Genomic DNA, 19916 nt, shown 5'->3' with positions numbered 1-19916 from the left:
GTTCAATAGACCTATGCTAGATTAGTCTAGCCCAATATTTGTTTTATCGATATATGTTAACAGGGACAGTAAAACATGAAGAATAACCAGTACCCCAGCAGTGACAGCACTGCCCTGTCTCATGCTGACTGCTACTACCAAGCATCCAGCACTACTGAGTCACTGCTGGATTGTTGCTTGTACGGCATATTTTACTGACCCTGTTAATATGCATCAGAATGTCATAATAGACTAGTTTGAGACTGCTGTATCGAATGGGCATGTAAAATTATGATTTGTAAAGAATTTTGGTTGTAATGGGAAACAAACTGTTGTCACTGGGCATCACATAAAAGACATGGCGAGGAATAATTGTTTGGGCTGACTCCGGATAAGCAATGTACAAATGAAATTGCAAATATCTGTTGAAACAGCAGAGAAAATGCATCTGGTGACTCTTAGGAGAGACACCCACTATATTAATATCAATAGTGTTGAGACAAACAGCTGAAATCTGTCATGTGCCTAGTTCTCATTGGAATCCCTATCATATATTACACAAAATTTGCAACTGAGTTAGCCTCCCATTTAAATTTAAGGTACCACAAATTCACCTATTCCAAACTCATTGTGAGTTTATTTACATCTCAGACAGAATGCCAATTAGCATGGATTCCAAAAATACTGGCCATGCAAAACCCAGCTTGCTCTTTTCACACGTGATATCCTAAAAGCCATGGATCAAAACAATCAAATAAATTTAGTAATGAAGAACGAATAAAAATATTGTCTATGGCTATGCTACTGTTCTCCTGCACCCTAGTTGGAAAAACGCAATATGCACCAGAACATGTGAGTTTAGCAGATCTACCAACATACTTTTTCTTGTGCAATCACATACAAAATTAATATTGAAGTCACCACATATAACTAATTTCTGGTACTTCCTATAAAGTGAATCAAGAACACTCTCTAGCTTGAACAGAAATGCTCTGAAGTCAGAGTTAGGGGACCTGTAAACAACACAAATTAGACGTTTAGTTTCATTAAATTCAACTACCCCTACACACCATTCAAATATGGTTTTTTACGTACATGGCCACTCCGCCATGCCGCAAGGAGCTCTTTGAAAAACACCCAGCTAATCAGTATCCTGGTAAAGGAAGCCTCTGAATTGTCAAATTTTTTAAGTGGTGCTCTGATATACCAATAATTTCAGAACCAAGATCTATCAGCAGTTCACTAACTTTATCTGTAATACCTCTTATATTTTGATGAAATATTCTAATTCCTTCTCTACTTGAAAGAGGACGTCCTCTGAAGGTGATTCCTTAGTTAGAGGGACTTTCTTTAAGCAGGTATACCTATCAGCTGACTTCAATCTAAAAAAGGTGCAGCTGTAACACCAACTACTGCAGGAATTTTTCCATGAGCGGTACCACCATCCCCCACTACAGTGTCACCTATAAGCTTTGCCAGCCTCCCTTTCCCATACCTACTGAGGTGTAGGCCATGCCTAGTAAAACCCGATCTGCTGATGGACTCAACTAGCACCATTGCAATGTGACCCATTCCCTCTGCCATCAGTGCCTTGTCCATCCCCATGTTAACACACCTAACACACACATTAAGATGAAGCCGATCATGACGTGGAAACATTTGCACGAAATGCACATTAGTGTCACCAGTTTGAGTAGCTGTCTTTACCAGGTCACCACCTACATCATATTCCCGTCCCTATCAAGACTGTTCCCGGCTCCATCCACTGCCACTACCTGATATTCCTTTGTAAAATTCCTACATAACTCCCCTATATCAGTAATCCACACTTGGGCAGAATTTACCATTTCACAGATGTTATATTGAACAAAAAACCTCATTAGTTCCCCATTATCCTCTGTAATTAGCAATGCACACAGCAACACAGCTACAAAATTACTGGCAAGCTACATGTTTTTTCAAAAGTGTTATAATATGTAATTTTCAAGGTAGAAACCAAATTTTCAATAATGACTATTACTCCCCTTGCAAAATGTTTACAGAAATGCTAAAAATTTGAAATTGATTGGGGGGGGGGGGGGGGGGGGGGAAGAGAGAGAGAGAGAGAGAGAGAGAGAGAGAGAGAGAGAGAGAGAGAGAGAGAGAGAGAGCTAGCTGGCTTTTACAACTGTGCAGCTGTGAGGAGGAATAATGTTTTCAGTATGAATTTTATTACAAAATGACAAAGGTAATTCTTTTCACATTATTCAATTTTTCGAAGTAAGATCCCCATGACGTTCATTCCCGAGGGCACCAAAGATATTTTCCATTACTATATGGGAGATCTGGAACAGCTGTGCAGTGTGATGTGATAGGTCGGATAGGTCTGCCTAGAAGACTGGGTTGAGGAGGATCTGTTTATGATGCACAAGAATGCACATATCCCTACTTTTACCCATCTACATCTATACTCAGTAAACCACCGTGAGATGCATGGCAAAGGGTATTTCCCATTGTACCAGTTATTAGGGTTTCTCCCTGTTCCAGTAATGTATTGAGTGCAGGAAGAATGATTGAATGCCTCTGCGCATGCAGTAACTATTCTAATCTTATCCTCGCAATTCCTGTGTGAGCGATATCATTTAATCTGGGTGTTGAAACTTTGTTAATAGACTTTCTTGGGATAGTTTATGTCTGTCTTCAAGAGTGTGCCAGTTCAGTTCCTTCAATATCTCTGTGACACTCTCCCACAGGTTAAACAAAGCTGTGACCATTTCTGCTGCCCTTCTCCGTATATGTTCAATATATGCTGTTAGTCCTGTCTGGTGCAGGTCCCACACACTTGAATAGTATTCTAGGATCGGTTGAATGAATGATGTATAAGCAATCTCTTTTGTAGACTGATTGCACTTCCCCAGTACATTGCTTTACCCATGACTGAGCCTATGTGATCATTCCATTTCATATCTCTACAAAGTGTTACACTCAGATATTTGTATGAATTGACAAACTCCAATAGTGACTCATTGATATTATAGTCATAGGATACTATGTTTTTTCATTTTGTGAAGTGCAAAATTTGACATTTCTGAACATTTGGAGCAAGTTGCCTATTTCTGCACCGCGCTGAAATCTTATCAAGATCTGACTGAATGTACATGCAACTTCTTTCAGATAGTACTTCATGATGGATAACTGCATCATCTGCAAAAAGCATGATTTTACTATTAGTATTGTCTGCAAGATCGTTAATGTACAATATGAACAGCAAGGGTCCCAACACACTTCCCTGGGGCACACCCAAAGTTGCTTCTACACCTGATGATGACTCTCCATCCAAGATAACATTCAGTGTCCTCCCTACCAAAAAGTCCTCAATCCAGTCACAAATTGCACCTGATACCCCATATGATCGTACTTTTTACAATAAGCATAGGTGTGGTACTGAGTCAAATGCTTTTCGGAAATCAGGAAATACTGCATCTACCTGGTTGCCTTGATCCAAAGCTTTCAGTATGTCAGTGAGAAAAGTGTGAGTTGGGGTTCACATGATTGATGTTTCTGAAATCCATGCTGGTTGGCATTGAGGAAGTCATTCTGTCCAAGATACCTCATTATGTTTGAGCTCAGAATATGGACATTGGATGGTAGTTTTGTGGATTACTTTTGCTACCCTTCTTGTAGATGGGTGTAATCTGTGCCTTTTTCCAAGAAATGGACATGGTTTCTCGTTCAAGGGCTCTACGATACGTTATTTTTAGAATAGGCCACAAATTCAGTATAGAACCAGAGAGGGATTTTTTCGGGACCTGGAGATTTGTTCAGTTTTAACGATTTCAGCTGTTTCTCAACACCACTGACCTTAATACTTATTCCATTCACCTTTTCAATGGTTTGAGGATTAAATTGGGGCAATTCTCCTGGGTTTCGCTTTGTAAAGGAACATTGGAAAACGGAGTTAAGAATGTCAGCTTTTGCTTTGACACCCACAATTTCAGTTTCTGTCTGATTCACTAGGAGCTGGACATTAACTTTGGTGCCACTAACAGCCTTCATATACAGCCAGAATTTCCTTGGGTTCTTTGGAAGATCACTTGGCAATATTCTGCTGTGGTAATCACTGAAGGCATCACACATTGCTTTTTTGAAAGCCAAACATTTAATTCAGCATCTCCATATCTATAGCCCTAAGTTTTTTTTTAACCTATTATTCAATAATCTCTGTTTCTTTTCAAGTTTCTTTACACAGTGGCTGTATACCATGGAGGTTCCTTTCCACTGTGAACTGCTCTACTGGGTACATATCTATCCAGTGCATGGTCAACTATCTTTTTAAACTTGAGCCAGAGTTCCTGTACATGGTCCAGACTTGTGCAGAAAGTTTCAAGTTCCTCACTGAGACATGACACCACTGGTTTTTTATCTAGTTTACTTAACAAATGTATGTTTCTGCTTGTTTCATTTGTCCTTTGTATCTTGGTAATCATTGTTGCCACAACCACGCTATGGTCACTGATATATTTCCATCATAATTCAGTTTTTTGATACAAAATCCTGTACTTTTGCACCATTTATATTTATGTTTGCCAATAACACTCAAATAAGTTAGATATGTTACTGTAGATTTCATCAAAAAAATATTCAGTCTATATGTGAGTTCCATCTTAGTACTGAAAGATGTTGTATAGACTGTATCAGCCAGTAAAAGCATTTCCCCCATGTTTTGTACCTTTCCTGATCTTAATTCTTGTAATTTGCAGACAGCTTAGATGCCATAAAAGAAAAGGATAGAACGTAATTTTCTGACTCTATGATAGCTAGGCATGGAACATGCACAAGGCCTGATTTGTTGTTAACATTGACCTGTGATGGATCATGAGTAGTCTGTTTTCTTTCTTTCTTGAGAACAATTTCAGCTTAGTCAATAATTTTGCTTGCAGACAGAAAGAAAATATATAATTCCTTGAAGAAACAGTGCCTGATCTATGACATCACACTACATTTTATTCCAGAGGACAATTTTTTGATGAGTCAGTTCTTTGTTACTATGAATTATTATCCACCATGACTCTTAACACCAGCTAAATATAAACGTAACATGGAGGTTTTTCTTTTCTTTTCAGGTTACATTACGATATATCCAGTGGCAACATGAGAGGAAGATTTGCTATTACATCACAAAATGGCCAAGGTCTAATAACAATCGCACAAACTCTCGATTACAAGCAAGAGAAGCGGTTTATTCTGACTGTTACAGCTACTGACTCTGGTGGGAGACAGGATACAGCTACAGTATATGTTAATGTAACAGATGCAAATAATTATGCTCCAGTGTTTGAAAATGCTCCATATTCAGCCAGTGTATTTGAAGATGCTCCTTTGGGAACAACAGTTCTAGTCATAAGTGCTACAGATGGAGATGTTGGTCAAAATGCACAGATTACTTACACATTAGGTACCCTTGATGAGAGACAGTCTACACAGGAATTTGCAATTAATCCTCAAACAGGTGCCATTGTGACAACAGCGCTTTTAGACCGTGAGAAAGTGAGTGGATATTTGCTAACAGTGACAGCAAAAGATGGTGGTGTTCCTCCATTGTCTGATACAACAGATGTGGAGATAACTGTTGCTGATGTAAATGATAATGCACCAGTGTTTAGGAAATCGTCTTACTTTGGTTCAGTACCTGAGGATGCTGCAGTTGGTACAAGTGTTCTGCAGATATCAGCGACAGATGCAGACAGGGGACTTAATGGAAGAGTGCAGTATGCTCTTAGTGAAGAAAATGTGACTGAGGGTTCATTTGCTGTTGATCCAGCAAGCGGTGTTATTCGAACTGCCAAAGCTCTTGATAGAGAAAGTGTTGCTCAGTACGATTTGATCGCATATGCTTTAGACAAGGGCTCTCCAACATTATCGGGCTCTGTTCCTGTCACTATTAAAATAGAAGATGTGAATGATTCCCCACCAGCATTTGAATCAGACAGGATAGTGATGTATATAAAAGAAAATTCACCAATAGGATCCACAGTAGGAGAAATTTATGCACATGATCCAGATGAAGGAGAGAATGCAGTGGTACACTATGCAATAATTGGTAAGTCAGTCATATATTAATATTTTCTGTATTTTTAAAAATGTTGAAGCTTTTGCCATTACAGTGGTCATAGCAATGCGTAAAGTATTTGTGGGTAGTGTGACCATATCTAAATCCTTGAACTTGCAGTATTATGTTGTTTCATCATCTAAAATATTATTGACACAAACATTTATGTTAGCAACAGGGAGAATCACTCAAGGAAGTGTACTTGCTAGCACATCATTAGTCAATTTTTAATGGGCTTTTAGGTATTTCAGTAAGTCTATATTTCCCTTGCTGTCTGTGGGACATTAAATGCTAAAAAAAAGTCCAGGATATTTGTTGATTTTGATAGTGATTTGGGCCCAGTGAGCCATCTAAAGCAGGCTATCCTTTTCTGGAACCATTTTGTGCTGTAGTTTTTTTATTTTTTTTACTTTTTTAAAATTTATTTATTGTTCCGTGGGACCAAATTAAGGAGAAGTCTCCATGGTCATGGAACGAGTCAGTACATGAAATTCTAACACGATAGTAGAAACAGATAAAATGAAATATAAGAAACGTATTCAGGCGACAATTCGTAAGTTTAAATAAAGAAAATCAACGATGTAACACTGGAATTTGCTTAATTTTTCAGCTCTTCCAGGAGCTCCTCCACAGAATAGGAGTGAGCCATGAGGAAACTCTTCAGTTTGGACTGAAAAGCGTTTGGGCTACTGCTAAGATTTTTGAGTTCTTGTGGTAGTTTATTGAAAATGGATGCAGCAGAGTAGTGCACTCCTTTATACCATATGACATAAGCGTATGAAGATATGCGAAGTAGACTACTTTTCGTGTTGAACTGTCACTTATTTCAGATACTGTTCTAATGGTAAATAAAGCAGCATTTAGTTTCTGAACAAGATCCTGAACATGGGCTTTCCACAACAGCTTACTATCTACCCGAATGCCTAGGAACTTGAACTGTTCCGTCTCGCTTATAATATGCCCATTCTGTCCGATCAAAATATTGGTTCTTGTTGAATTGTGAGTTAGAAACTGTAAAAACTGAGTCTTACTGTGGTTTAGCATCAAATTATTTTCCACAAGCCACGAACTTATTTCATGAACTACATTATTTGATAATGTTTCAATATTACACACAAGATCCTTCACTACCAAGCTGGTGTCATCAGCAAACAGAAATATTTTTGAATCACCTGTAATATTAGAAGGCATATCATTTATATAAATAAGAAATAGCAGTGGCCCCAGCACCGACCCTTTGGGAAGGCCCCACGTAACAGTGCCCCATTGGGACTGAACATCACTACCACTCTCAATATTGTGGAGAATTATCTTCTGCTTTCTGTTCTTAAAGTAAGAGGCAAACCAATTGTAAGCTACTCCCCTTACTCCATAATGGTCCAACTTCTGCAGTAATATTTTGTGGTCAACACAGTCAAAAGCCTTCGTTAAATCAAAGAAAACACCTAGCGTTTGCAACCTTTTATTTAATCCATCCAAAACCTCACAGAGAAAAGAGAATATAGCATTGTCAGTTGTTAAACCATTTCTAAAACCAAACTGAACATTTGACAGCAAATTACGTGAATTTAAATGCTCCAGTAACCTTGTGTATATACAACCTTCTCGATAACTTTAGCAAACACCGATGGCATAGAAATAGGTCTATAATTGTCAACATTATCCCTGTCTTCCTTTTTATAAAGTGGCTTCACTACCGAGTACTTTAATCGGTCAGGAAACCGACCACTCCTAAAGGAAAAGTTACAGATATGGCTAAGTACTGGGCTAACATACATAGAACAATACTTCACTATTCTGCTAGATACCCCGTCATATCCATGAGAGTTCTTGGTCTTTAGTGATTTAATTATTAACTCAATCTCCCTCTTGTCAATATCATGGAGGAGCATTTCAGGTAACAGTCTCGGAACACTTTTTTCTACGAGCGCTATATGATTTCCTGTTGGGGCTAGGTTTCTATTTAGTTCACCTGCTATATTCAGAAAGTGATTATTAGATACTGTACATATATGCGACTTATCAGTAACATTCCCTCTACGCACTGATTCTATATCCTCAACCTGTCTCTGCAGACCAGCCTCTTCCTTTACGACTGACCATATGGTTTTAATTTTATCCTGAGACTTAGCTATTCTATCTGCATACCACATACTTTTTGCCTTCCTAATAACTTTAAGCACCTTACAATACTGTTTATAATGGGCTGCTGCATTTAGATTTTGACTGTTCCTCACGTTTTGATATAATTGCCACTTTGTTCTACAGGATATTCTTATCCCTCTAGTTAGCCACCTAGGCTGCCTGTTTGTGCTAGTACCCTGTTTTGAACGTTCTAATGGAAAGCAACTTTCAAAGAGCACGAGAAAAGTCTTAAGGAAAGCATTATACTTATCGTCTACTGTATCAGCACTATAAACATCTTGCCACTCTCGTTCCTTGATAAGGTTTACAAAGGTCTCTACAGCAACTGGATCAGCTTTCCTAAAAAGTTGATAACTATATTTAACATGAGTTGCAGCACAAAAATCTTTTAGACTTAAAATTTGTGCATCATGATGAAAGGCCATTCACTTTTTTGCTAACAGAATGCCCTTTTAGTAATGAGGAATGAACAAAAATGTTGTCTATGGTTGTTCTGCTGTTCCCTTGCACTCTCATTGGAAAGAATACGCTTTACATAAGATTATATGAATTAAGGAGGTCTACCAGCATCCTTTTCCTTGCACAATCACTTATACAATTAATATTGAAGTCACCACATATAACTAACTTTTTGTATTTCCTATAAAGTGAACCAAGAACCTCCTCCAGCTTTAGCAAAAATGTTGTGAAATCGGAGTCTGTGGATCTATAAATAACAACAGTTAGAAGTTCAACTCCACTAAATTTAACCACACCTGCACAACATTCAAACACCTTTTCAGTGCAGTACTTTGAAACATCAATTGACTCAAATGGGATACCGTTTTTCACATACATGGATACTCCCCCACACTGCAAAGAGCTCCTAGAAAAGCTCCCTTGCTCCCTTCCATAACCTTTCCCCTTTGATTACCCTTACTGCGTTCATTTCAGGATTTCCCCCCTACAGTTCTGTCCTGTACTTTCTTAGTCTCTTACGCAGCTGCCTGTTTATTCTTTCCTTTTCTATTTCCTCCTGGTTTTTCTTTGTTCCTTCAGTTTTTTTTCTTGTACCTTTATTTCACTCATATCTTCCCTCTGACAGTCCTCTGCACTCTTGTGTTGATTTTTCTTATAAATTCTGCCTCTATTTTTTTCCATTAGTCACTTATATACATTTAACAATTTATTATGGTTCATAACCTTGTAGTAGCTGATTCATATCAGTAACCGTCATATTAGCGATGGAGGACAGGAACTGGTTATGCTCAAGAGGAAACTTTTTCAGTAATTTCTAGTTTCCTCATTCGAGTGGCCGTATTGTCCATAAGTTACTTTGCAGTTATTGGGGGCATTTTATTTCTTTCTCACCACCTTCAGTACTTTTAGTTACTGTTTCAGTTTATGGTACTGAAAGTATTAATCACAGGGTGAAGAACTGAACTCTTGTGTGTAAGGAGTTGGGGTTCATATCTCCACTGGCCAGCAAGATTTAGGTTTTGTTTGATTTCCCTGAGTCAGTATAAAACAGTTGCCAGAATGGTTCTTTTGAAATGGACACATACATAGAGCGATTTATGCTTAGTTGTGTTGCACTCATGGTCTAGGGGTAGCGTCTTTGATTTGTGATCAAAACGTCCTCAGTCTCGGGTTCGATTCCTGCCACTGCTTAAATTTTGATTAATGATCAGCATTGGCAGCCAACGACTTCCAACATAAGAAGTAATCTTCATTCTGCCAATGGCCTTATCCAAGAGGGTGGAGGAGTGGACAGAGGTTCAGGGCACACCTTGTCCTAAGAATGGGAAACTACCCTTAAAGGTTGAAGAATCAGCAATGATCAACAACATGAGGATGCAGAATGCAATGGAAACCACTGCATCAAAGACACGTAATGTGTATCCAAAGGATATGTGGCCTGTAATTGAAAATTAGTCTTGATGATCTCTCCATTGCCAAAAAATTCCAGAATAGTCCCCCATTCGGATCTCCAGGATCCAAGGTGGATGTGACCATGAGAAAAAGATTCAATAATCAACAAAAGGATAATGTTCTATGAGTCAGTGCACGGAATGTCAGAAGTTTGAATGTGGCAGGGATACTAGAAAATCTGAAAAGGGAAATGCAAAGGCTCAATCCAGATATAGTTGGGGTCAGAGAAGTGAAATGGAAAAGAAGACAAGGATTTCTGGTCAGACGAGTATAGTGTAATATCAACAGCAGCAGAAAATGGTATAACAGGAGTAGGTTCGTTATGAGTAGGAAGTTAGGGTAGAGAGTGTGTTACTGTGAACAGTTCAGTAATAGGGTTGTTCTTATCAGACTTGGCAGCAAACCAACACCAACAATGATAGTTCAGGTATACATGCCAACGTTGCAAGGTGAAGATGAAGAGAGAGAGAAAGTATATGAGGATATTGAAAGGGTAATACAGTGCAGTGTGTAAAGGGAGAAGAAAACCTAATGGTCATGGGGGACTGGAATGCAGTTGTAGGGGAAGGAGCAGAAGAAAATGTTACAGGAGAATATGGGCTTGGGACAAGTAATGGGAGACGAAAAAGACTGATTTAGTTCTGTACAAATTTCAGCTAGTAATAGCGAATTCTCTGTTCAAGAACCACAAGAGGAGGTGGTATACATGGAAAAGGCTGGGAGATACTAGAAGATTTCAGTTAGATTACATCATGGTCAGACAGAGATTCTAAAATCAGATACTGGATTGTAAGGAATACCCAGGAGCAGATATAGGCTCAGATCACAATATTTTAGTGATGAAGAGCAGGTTGAAGTTAAAAACATTAGCCAGGAAGAATAAATATCATTATGAAGTGGGATACAGAAGTACTAAGGAATGACGAGATACACTTGAAGTTCTCTAAGGCTATAGATACAGCAGTAAGGAATAGCTCAGTGGGCAGTACAGTTGAAGAGGAATGGACATCTCTGAAAAGGGCAATCACAGAAGTTGGAATGAAAAACATAGGTACAAAGAAGAAAACTGTGAAGAAACCACGTGTGGCAGAAGAAATACTTCAGTTGATCGATGAAAGTAGAAAGGACAAAAATGTTCAGGGAAGCTCAGGAATACAGAATACGAGTCACTGAGAAATGAAATAAATAGGAAGGGCAGGGAACCTAAGATGAAATGGCTGCATGAAAAAGAAATGGTTGTTGGAAAGAGAGACTCAGCATACAGGAAAGTTGAAACAACCTTCAGTGACATTAAAAGCAAGGGGGGTAACATTAAGAGTGCAGCGGGAATTCCACTGCTAAATGCAGAGGAGAGAGCAGATTGGTGGAAAGAATACATTGAAAGTTTTTGATGAGGATGCTTTGTCTGATGTGATAGAAGAAGAAACAGGAGTCAGTTTAGAAGAGATAGGGAATCCAGTATTATAAATAGACTTTAAAAGAGCTTTGCAGGACTTAAGGTCAAATAAGGCAGAAGGGATAGACAACATTCCTTCAGAACTTCTAAAATCATTGGGGGAAGTGGCAACAAAACAATTATTCACATTGGTGTGTAGAATGTATGAGTTTGATGACATACCACCTGACTTTCGGAAAAATATCATCCACGTAATTCTGAAGACTGCAAAAGCTGACAAGTGCGAGAATTATCACACAATAAGCTTAAGAGCTCATACAGCCAAGTTGCTGACAAGACTAATATACAGAGGAATGGAAAAGAAAATTGAGAATGTGCTAGATGATGCTCAGTTTGGCTTTAGAAAAGGTAAAGGCACCAGAGAGGCAATCTGTCGATCTGGAAAAAGCATTCGATAATGTAAAATGTTGCAAGATGTTCAAAACTGTGAGAAAAACTGGGGTAAGCTATAGGGAGAGATGGGTCATATACAATATGAACAACAGCCAAGAGGGAATAATAAGAGTGGAAGACCAAGAATGAAGTGCTTGGATTAAAAGTGGTGTAGGACAGGGATATAGTCTTTCGCCCCTAATGTTCAATCTGTTCATTGAAGAAGCAATGATGGAAATAAAAGAAAGGTTCAAGAGTGGAATTAAAATTCAAAGTGAAAGGATATCAGGGATACGATCGCTGATGATATTGCTGTCCTGAGTGAGAGAGAAGAAGAATTACATGATCTGCCAAATGGAATTAACAATCTAATGAGTACAGAATATGGATTGAGAGTAAATTGAAGAAAGATGAAAGTGATGAGAAGTAGCAGAAATAAGAACAGCGAGAAACTTACCCCTGTCGGTTTGGGTTTTAGAATAGGTTCAAGGTATTCCTGTCTGTCGTAAGAGGTGACTAAAAGGAGTCTGAAACGTTTTGGCCTTTATTTGATGGTCCCTTGTAGGATTTGACCTCTGTTTTTCATAATTTTCCTGAAGAGCAAGCCAATTGGGGAAGGCGCCTTACATGATACATAGTGTCCATCATGCACTGAGACCTCTCACATCCTTCGTCGATGTTGATCTGCACTTCCGCTCATTCTCCAGCTGCTTTGATCAAACCGACTGTGACCGCATTTTGGACAAGCCCTCCACCTTTCCAAACTTGTCCTCTAAATGCTCCACAAAAAACTGGGGTTCATTGACAAGAAAGATTCTCCATCAACTCTCATACATATGAGGTATTGGGATGAATAAGTTCCATAAAGCTATATATCCCTCCCCCGACGCAGTACTTCAAGTGCTAGAAGTTCAGCCATGTGTCTTTCCACTGTACTTGCAGCATCACCCATCAGGATTGTGGAGGTCCTTCACATCCCAATACTCTATGTGCCCCGCCTCCCATCTGTGTCATTTGCCTTGCTCACGAGACTGCAGGATTCTCCAGAAAGAAAGAAAAATAATGGAATACAAGACCCTGTACTGACTGACCTACATCGAGGCTAAGAGAAAATATGAGAGGCTACATCCTGTGCATATGAGGTCAACCTACGCCACCGCTATGACAATGGTTCAGCCATCTTCCATTCTGCCATGTACAGTGGACTCTCAGAACCGTCAGACTCCACCTGCCCCCTTGATGGTGGTGGGCACTTCCCTCCATGTTGCTCCTGCACAACCTGCTTCAGATCCAACCCCCCTCCCCCCAATCATCGGAGACATCAGTCCCCACTTCTCAGCCCGAGAAGCATAAGTCTTCTTTGGCTCCTCTCACCAGGAAGGGATCCCTTGGCTCACTCCCTTCCCAGATTCCCACCAGTGGCAAAGCTGACACCCGCCAGTGGTTAAAGCAACTGCAGATAGCTTCACGGTCCTCCTCAGTACCTGAGACTGAATCAGTGAAGCCCTCCCAGCCGGACAAACCTAAGGAGCAGTGAGATAAACCTAAAATGAAAGTCCCCCAAGAACCAAGGCACTGCGGTGGCACCCGCACCACCACTACCCACAAGCTGTGTGTCTGAGGATGTGGTGGAGATTCTGGCATCTGCTGATGACCTAGATCTCGCTGGGCTCTGAGACACAATGGCTGTCGATCGCTCAGGTACTCGTCTGGTGGCAGCAGGTGACCCTGAGGTGTAGACTGTCTCATTGAGTGTTTCATGCCTTCCCAGTCGAACGATCATGTAATCCTCCAGTGGAATTGCGGTGATTTTTTTCCACCACCTGGCTGACCTATGGCAACTGTTAAGCTTTACACCTGCTTTTGCGTTGCCCTCCAGAAAACCTGGTTCTCGGCAATGTGGACTCCTGCCCTCCACGGCTATAAGGGATGTTACAGGAACCGTAGCGACTATAATAGAGTGTCAGGTGGAGTTAGTGTCTATGTCTAGAGAAATAGAACCTAGTATGTTGTCCTCAATAGAGAGTGCTCATCACAGACAAGGAAATTGTCAAGAATGCCCAGGGAAGTGTGATAGGGCCATTCTTATTCTTTATATGCGTAAATGATGGGAGAGACAGGGGGAGCAGTCTGTGGCTGTTTGCTGATGATACTGTGTTGTACGGGAAAGTGTTGTCATTCAGGGACTGTTGAAGGGTACAAGATGACTTGGACGATATTTGTAGTGTGATGAATGGAAGCATGTTCTAATTGTAGAAAAATGTAAATTAATGCAGCTGAATAGGAAACACAATCCCATAATGTATGAATACAGCATTAGCATAACATACAAATACAGTGTTAGTAGTGTGCTGCTTGACATAGTCATTTTGATACAGTATCTGGGTGTAACCCTTCAAAGGGATAGAAAATATAATGAGTACATAAGGACAGTGATAAGGAAGATGAATGTTTGACTTCAGTTTATGGGAAGAATTCTAGGAAAATGTAGCTCATCTGTAAAGGAGATCGCTTGTAGAGCACTAGAGTATGACACATTCTTGAGTACTACTAGTGTGCTTGGTCCCTACCAGATCAGATTAAAGGAAGACATCGAAGCACTTCAGAGGTGTGCTGCTAGATTTTTTACACATAGATTTGATAAGGAATCTCTGGAGGGAAGATGATGATCTTTTCACAAAACTGTATTGAGAAAATTAATAAACCCAGAATTTGAAGCTGAAGCTGCAGAACAGTTCTTCTGACACCAATCTACATTTCAAATAAGGACCACAAAGACAAGATAAGAGAAATCAGGGTTCATACAGTAGCATAGAGACAGATATTTTCCTCTTGCTCCATTTGCAAATGGAGCAAGGGGCAGTTTGCAGAAAATATGTGTAGATTAGATGTAAATACCCATCCCAAATTTCCGTACCTGACAGGTTTTGCTGGCAGTCTCCTTAGCAGATATAATCGCAATTTTAAAAAGGTCTTTTGGTCGTCAGTAAAGAGAATTTGTAGGTATTTAAAGGCAACATGGGCTGTAACCTAGAATTTTCTAGGAACAGCATTAGAGGAATAATGGCCTTCAGTAATGCGTGTTGAAGAAGTAAAATCAATGGCAGATTCTGTGTAGCTGGTTCATTCATAGAACTGCAAAATTCTTTGATTTTGTGGTATTGCACTTTCTACTTTTGAAGCTGAATATGTGGCTTTGGTGTTAACTGTTCAAGATAATACTGTGATTAATGTATGTCTGTGGTAGATCCTAGTGTTCCAAATAAAGGAGCTATTCAGTTAGCCAATAATCTAGTGACAAATACTAGATCCAAGCATATAGATTTGAAATATCAGTTTACAAGAAGGCGTGTTGAGTCAGGTGCTACCGATGTTGAACATCTGCCTTCTGAAGAAATGTTTGTTGATTCTGTGTAATGCTGAACATGAAACTGTAGTCACGTGAAAGAAGTTAAGGAATGACTGTGCATTTGAACTTCACATTGTGTGTCAGTGTCAGTTTAAGGGGATGTGTTGTAATATGTTAATTGATATTGAGAGAGTTCTTTTTACTCCTTGTTTTTACTGTTACATTGTGGTTGTTGCACATAGGTTTAGTTGTGCATATATATAGTTATTGCAGTGCACATACTGATTTTTTTAATCTAATAAAACATTATTTTACAAGGCTTTTGAGTTGATATTAAAAATGATCAGCTGAGACCAAGACTTGAATGCAATAAGCAAGTTCAAATGAACTTAGGTTGTTACACAAAAATGAAGAGGCTTGCACAAGACAGAATAGCACCAATAGCTGTATTAAATCAGTCTCCCGACTGAAGACCACAACACCAATGACAACACAAAAATAATTATCCTTTGTTGTTAAAAGTGTTTCTCTTTGTCCAAAAAATAGTAGAGTGAATGATTATAATATCAGGACAAGAAATCTTTACAAATACTTCAAAGAAATGGTATCAGTTCAGAAACAAATCGGGTGAACAACTACACATGTTTTAACAACTTACTAAAGTGAGTCAAATGTCTTGTGGGAAATACTATAAGGATTAAGAGCCGATAAGAGATCTTTTATTTGGGCAACTCGTCCTCTATTGAGTATTTTCACAAAATTAAACTGAAACTACATAATTAAGCTTTTGAATCAATGTTTCTGTTCGTATACAATTAATATTAATCTTTTTAAACCACGTAATTTGTAACTTTGTCATTTTCTTATAATGTTTGTCAGTAAAATGTACATCTTTGACTTCCATGTTTTCATCTTCAGTGAGATTTATGTAACATGATTTATCTAACGAATTTATTTTCATTTTAAGAATGTAGGAAAAGATAGATTGCTACTTAGTGTAAAGATGATACACTAAGTTGCAGACAGACACAATTAGAAGACACTTACACACAAGCTTTTGGCCACAGCCTTTGTTGGAAAAAGAGAAACATGCACCATCCATTTAAACAAGCAAACACACCTCATGCATACATGACTACCAACTCCGGCAGCTCAGGCCAGAATGCGTTCTGGCCCGAGCTGCCAGCCAGAGTTGGCAGCCATGTGTGCATGTGATGTGCTTGCTTGTTTGAGTGAATGGCGTGTGTTTCTCTTTTTCCAATGAAGGCTTTGGCCAAAAGCTTATGTGTAAGTGGCTCGTATTTGTGGCTGTGTGCAACTTAGCATATCATCTTTACAGTAAGTAGCAATCTGTCTTTTTCCTACATTGGTGATATTCCTATCTGGAATTTCCATTATTTTCATTTTATTTTGATTGAGCACTTCTTTGAATCCTGGTTGTTCTGAAAATCACATCTTTGATGTTTTTCAATTTTTGTAGGTTTAATATATTTTGTTCTCATTATTTCAGGGGGTGACGATTTTAATAGTTTTTCCCTTGTAACACGACAAGGAAGTAACAAAGCAGAATTGTTAACAATGGTAGATCTTGACTACGAGTCACCTCATAAGAGATTTGATTTGATAATTAGAGCATCTTCACCACCTCTGCGGGCAGATGCACATGTTGAAGTGCTGGTGACTGATGAAAATGACAATGCCCCTGTTCTGAAAGATTTTCAGGTAATTCTATTTTTTTTTTTTTTTCCTCATTCGAAATTAATTTGTGATGTTCATGTATAAAATACTCCTTGTTTTTAATTCTGTGTCATTTAGTTTATGTAAGGTGCTCCTTAATGCTACTATAAACAGTTAATGTTAATAACATGTAATTCAAGAAAAAAATTGCATTCCAGTAGTTACACATTGTTACTTGCATTAAACAGCTACTTTTTTGAATTCTGACTAATCAGCTTTATACAATCTCTTAGCATCTACACAGTTAGTGTGAACACGGAAACAATGAAATTCACATGTAGGTACAAAATAAATTTCTGTGGAGTTCTACATATTTTGTTCATGTGTATAGAATAAATGGAGGGGGATAAACAATGGTTCTGGCAAACGAGCCATTGTAATTAAGTTTAGCTAAATTTTTTGCCTGTACTGTGGCTCATTTGTGACAGTTCCCCATGATGAAGAATGTGTCAGTGGAGATTTACAAATAAGATACATTGCTATGCTCTATCCATTTACAGAATTGGAATTTTTTGTTATTAGTCTTGATCTACAACAAAAATTGATAAATGTAGTCCAACTACAAACATATTGTCAACTAGAATTCATCTGTGTAGTAAAAGACCGTCAAGTAGAAATTATTTCAGTTTGTTTCTAAAACTTTTAATATCTGCCAGCATTTTTGTAAAGTTAAGTTGTTGTGAATTGTGGAGGCTATCGTCATACTAGTGTTATATTTATGAATGCTACTATTATTTTCAAATTATATTTAATTCTTCCCTATTAACTGCATAAAAGAATAAATTTATTGTGAAACTGTTTTAAGTAGGTCAAATCTTAAACATTTGCATACGTAATTTTATGATGTGTGTGATGTGCATGGAATAAACAGTACCATGAGTCTTAGTTGTCCAGTTGCTTTTGTTAAAAAGTAACATCAAATGGGATACAGTTGAATTAAAGGTCATCATCCCAAAGGTTGGTTTGAACATCAAAGTGCTTTACTGATGACGGTCCTTATAGAGATGGTATGCTGTTGCCTTCTTCTCACCTTTGAACTGATTTAGGCAGCAGACTGACAGTTTGATGTCGACTGCAAACTATGGTGCAAGTCAACATTTTCACAATAACAAATACTGACAAATGTGAAAGAACCCTAGGATTTGTCAGGAATCGAACTCAAGAAATTTGGATCTATAATCTGGCACTTTCCCACTCCTTTCATTTAACATGGAGGTTACATCCATCAATTCATATTAGATTTCATCATTGTGAGAGCAAGGTAATTGGTCAGCAATAATTACCTTTAAATTGAGACAAATACAAGTGTAATAAAAATTGAAGATTAAATAGAATTAAAATCAGATCATCTGTTTTATTATTGAGGAACAATCTTTATTGCAAAGAAGAAAATAAAAATAGCTGTGACAGAAGACAGACGTGTTTAGAAATTTCGTCAAAGTTGTTCAGATATATGCAGCAATATGCTCACGTTGTGGTACCAAGGTAGCGGACCTCTATGAAGAATTACAGATATTGATAAATGATAGAAAACCTCATTATGAGATTACGAGAAATTTTAATACAGTATTAAGGAAAAAAGAATTTAAACAAAACAATTCTCTGGTGGGGAGCTTGACAGACTTTGTTGTAAATCAAGATTAAAAGAAAAAAATGACTTCATAAATTGCAAAAATTATACTTTAGTTGAATTAATTAAGAAGAAAAAGATATCTGCCCATCTCAAAGTGTAGACTAGCAAAATTCAAAGTGAAAATACCATAAATTTTGCAAGAAACAAATTCATTTGGCAGGAATCAAAAATGTAGCTTACAGCCATTCATACAGAAACATGGTGGAAAACCAGATCAAATTGAGCCCAAATTCAGAATCTTATAAAACGGAAATTGTCAGCATAGAGCATAGGTGTAACTATTTAACAAAGGTACTTAGGGAAACAGCACAAGAAGTTGTGGGCATGAAGAAGGTAAATGAAATTAAAAATCTAAAATGACACTCTGCAGCTACTAAACAAAAGTGAAAGTTTCAAGTAAATGATAATAGTAGCATCACAGTATGTGCTGAACTATAGAAAATGCGGGGTGTTTAGAAATGAATATTGAGGTTTTAACTCTTTATAATATTTATTATATTAAACTTATAGATATTAATGGTATGTCAAATGAAAGAGCAACTCAAACAGTTTTACCAAGAGCCTTATAAATGTTCAATGTGAGCACCATTTGCCACCTGGCACATGGCAAGCCTATAGCCGAGCTCTTCCCAAATGTTAAGTGTGTCTTCAGTGATTGTAGCAACAGCTGCTTCAATCCGGTTTCTTAATTCAGGGAGGTCTGCTGGTAGCAGAGGCACGTACATACGATCCTTGATGAAGCCCCAAAGGAAAAAATCGCATGGCATAATGGGTACAGTGAAGTTCAACCAATCGCTTACTTCGCTATGCCAGCGCATGCACACTGGTGCCAAACACAACTGTTTGAGTTGCACTTTCATTTGAGACTTCATTTATAACTGTAAATTTAATGTAATAAATATGATAAAGTGTCAAAACCCTGATATTCATTTATAAACACCCTGTATTCAGAAATGTTGTCAAGTTAATGTGAGAAGATATTATGAAAATTTGATAACAGAAACATTTGTAAACAATCAGCGTATGAAGAACAAAAGGTAGACACTTACATTGGGCAGTTGTTGCTTTTCATTAGTTAAGAGGACAGATGGTGCAGTTACAGGCAACAGAGTGGAAATTGGACAAGCATTCATCCTTTTCTTTGAATATTTGTATGTTAGAAGAGAAAAAAAAAGGAAGAAAGGAAGAAAAAAATGGGTAGATAAAAATGAAAATAATGACATCTGGTTGTAATTCCAGAGATATA

The 19916-nt window shown here is 38.1% G+C and overlaps 1 protein-coding gene across 1 annotated transcript in view; it reads left to right on the top strand.

Annotated features, from left to right (window-relative positions):
• LOC124615400 (protocadherin-like wing polarity protein stan) overlaps positions 1–19916 on the top strand; it is a 357491-nt gene that overhangs the window by 56857 nt on the left and 280718 nt on the right. The window contains exons 8-9 of the mRNA XM_047143245.1: positions 5082–6058; positions 16811–17022. Coding sequence (XP_046999201.1) covers positions 5082–6058; positions 16811–17022 — 1189 coding nt within the window. The remainder of the gene's footprint in view (positions 1–5081; positions 6059–16810; positions 17023–19916) is intronic.

The sequence above is a fragment of the Schistocerca americana genome, chromosome 1, assembly GCF_021461395.2.
Source record: "Schistocerca americana isolate TAMUIC-IGC-003095 chromosome 1, iqSchAmer2.1, whole genome shotgun sequence".
NCBI lineage: Eukaryota > Metazoa > Arthropoda > Insecta > Orthoptera > Acrididae > Schistocerca > Schistocerca americana.
The sequence above is the reverse complement of the archived record's forward strand: the minus strand, read 5'-3'. Positions and strand labels throughout refer to the sequence as shown.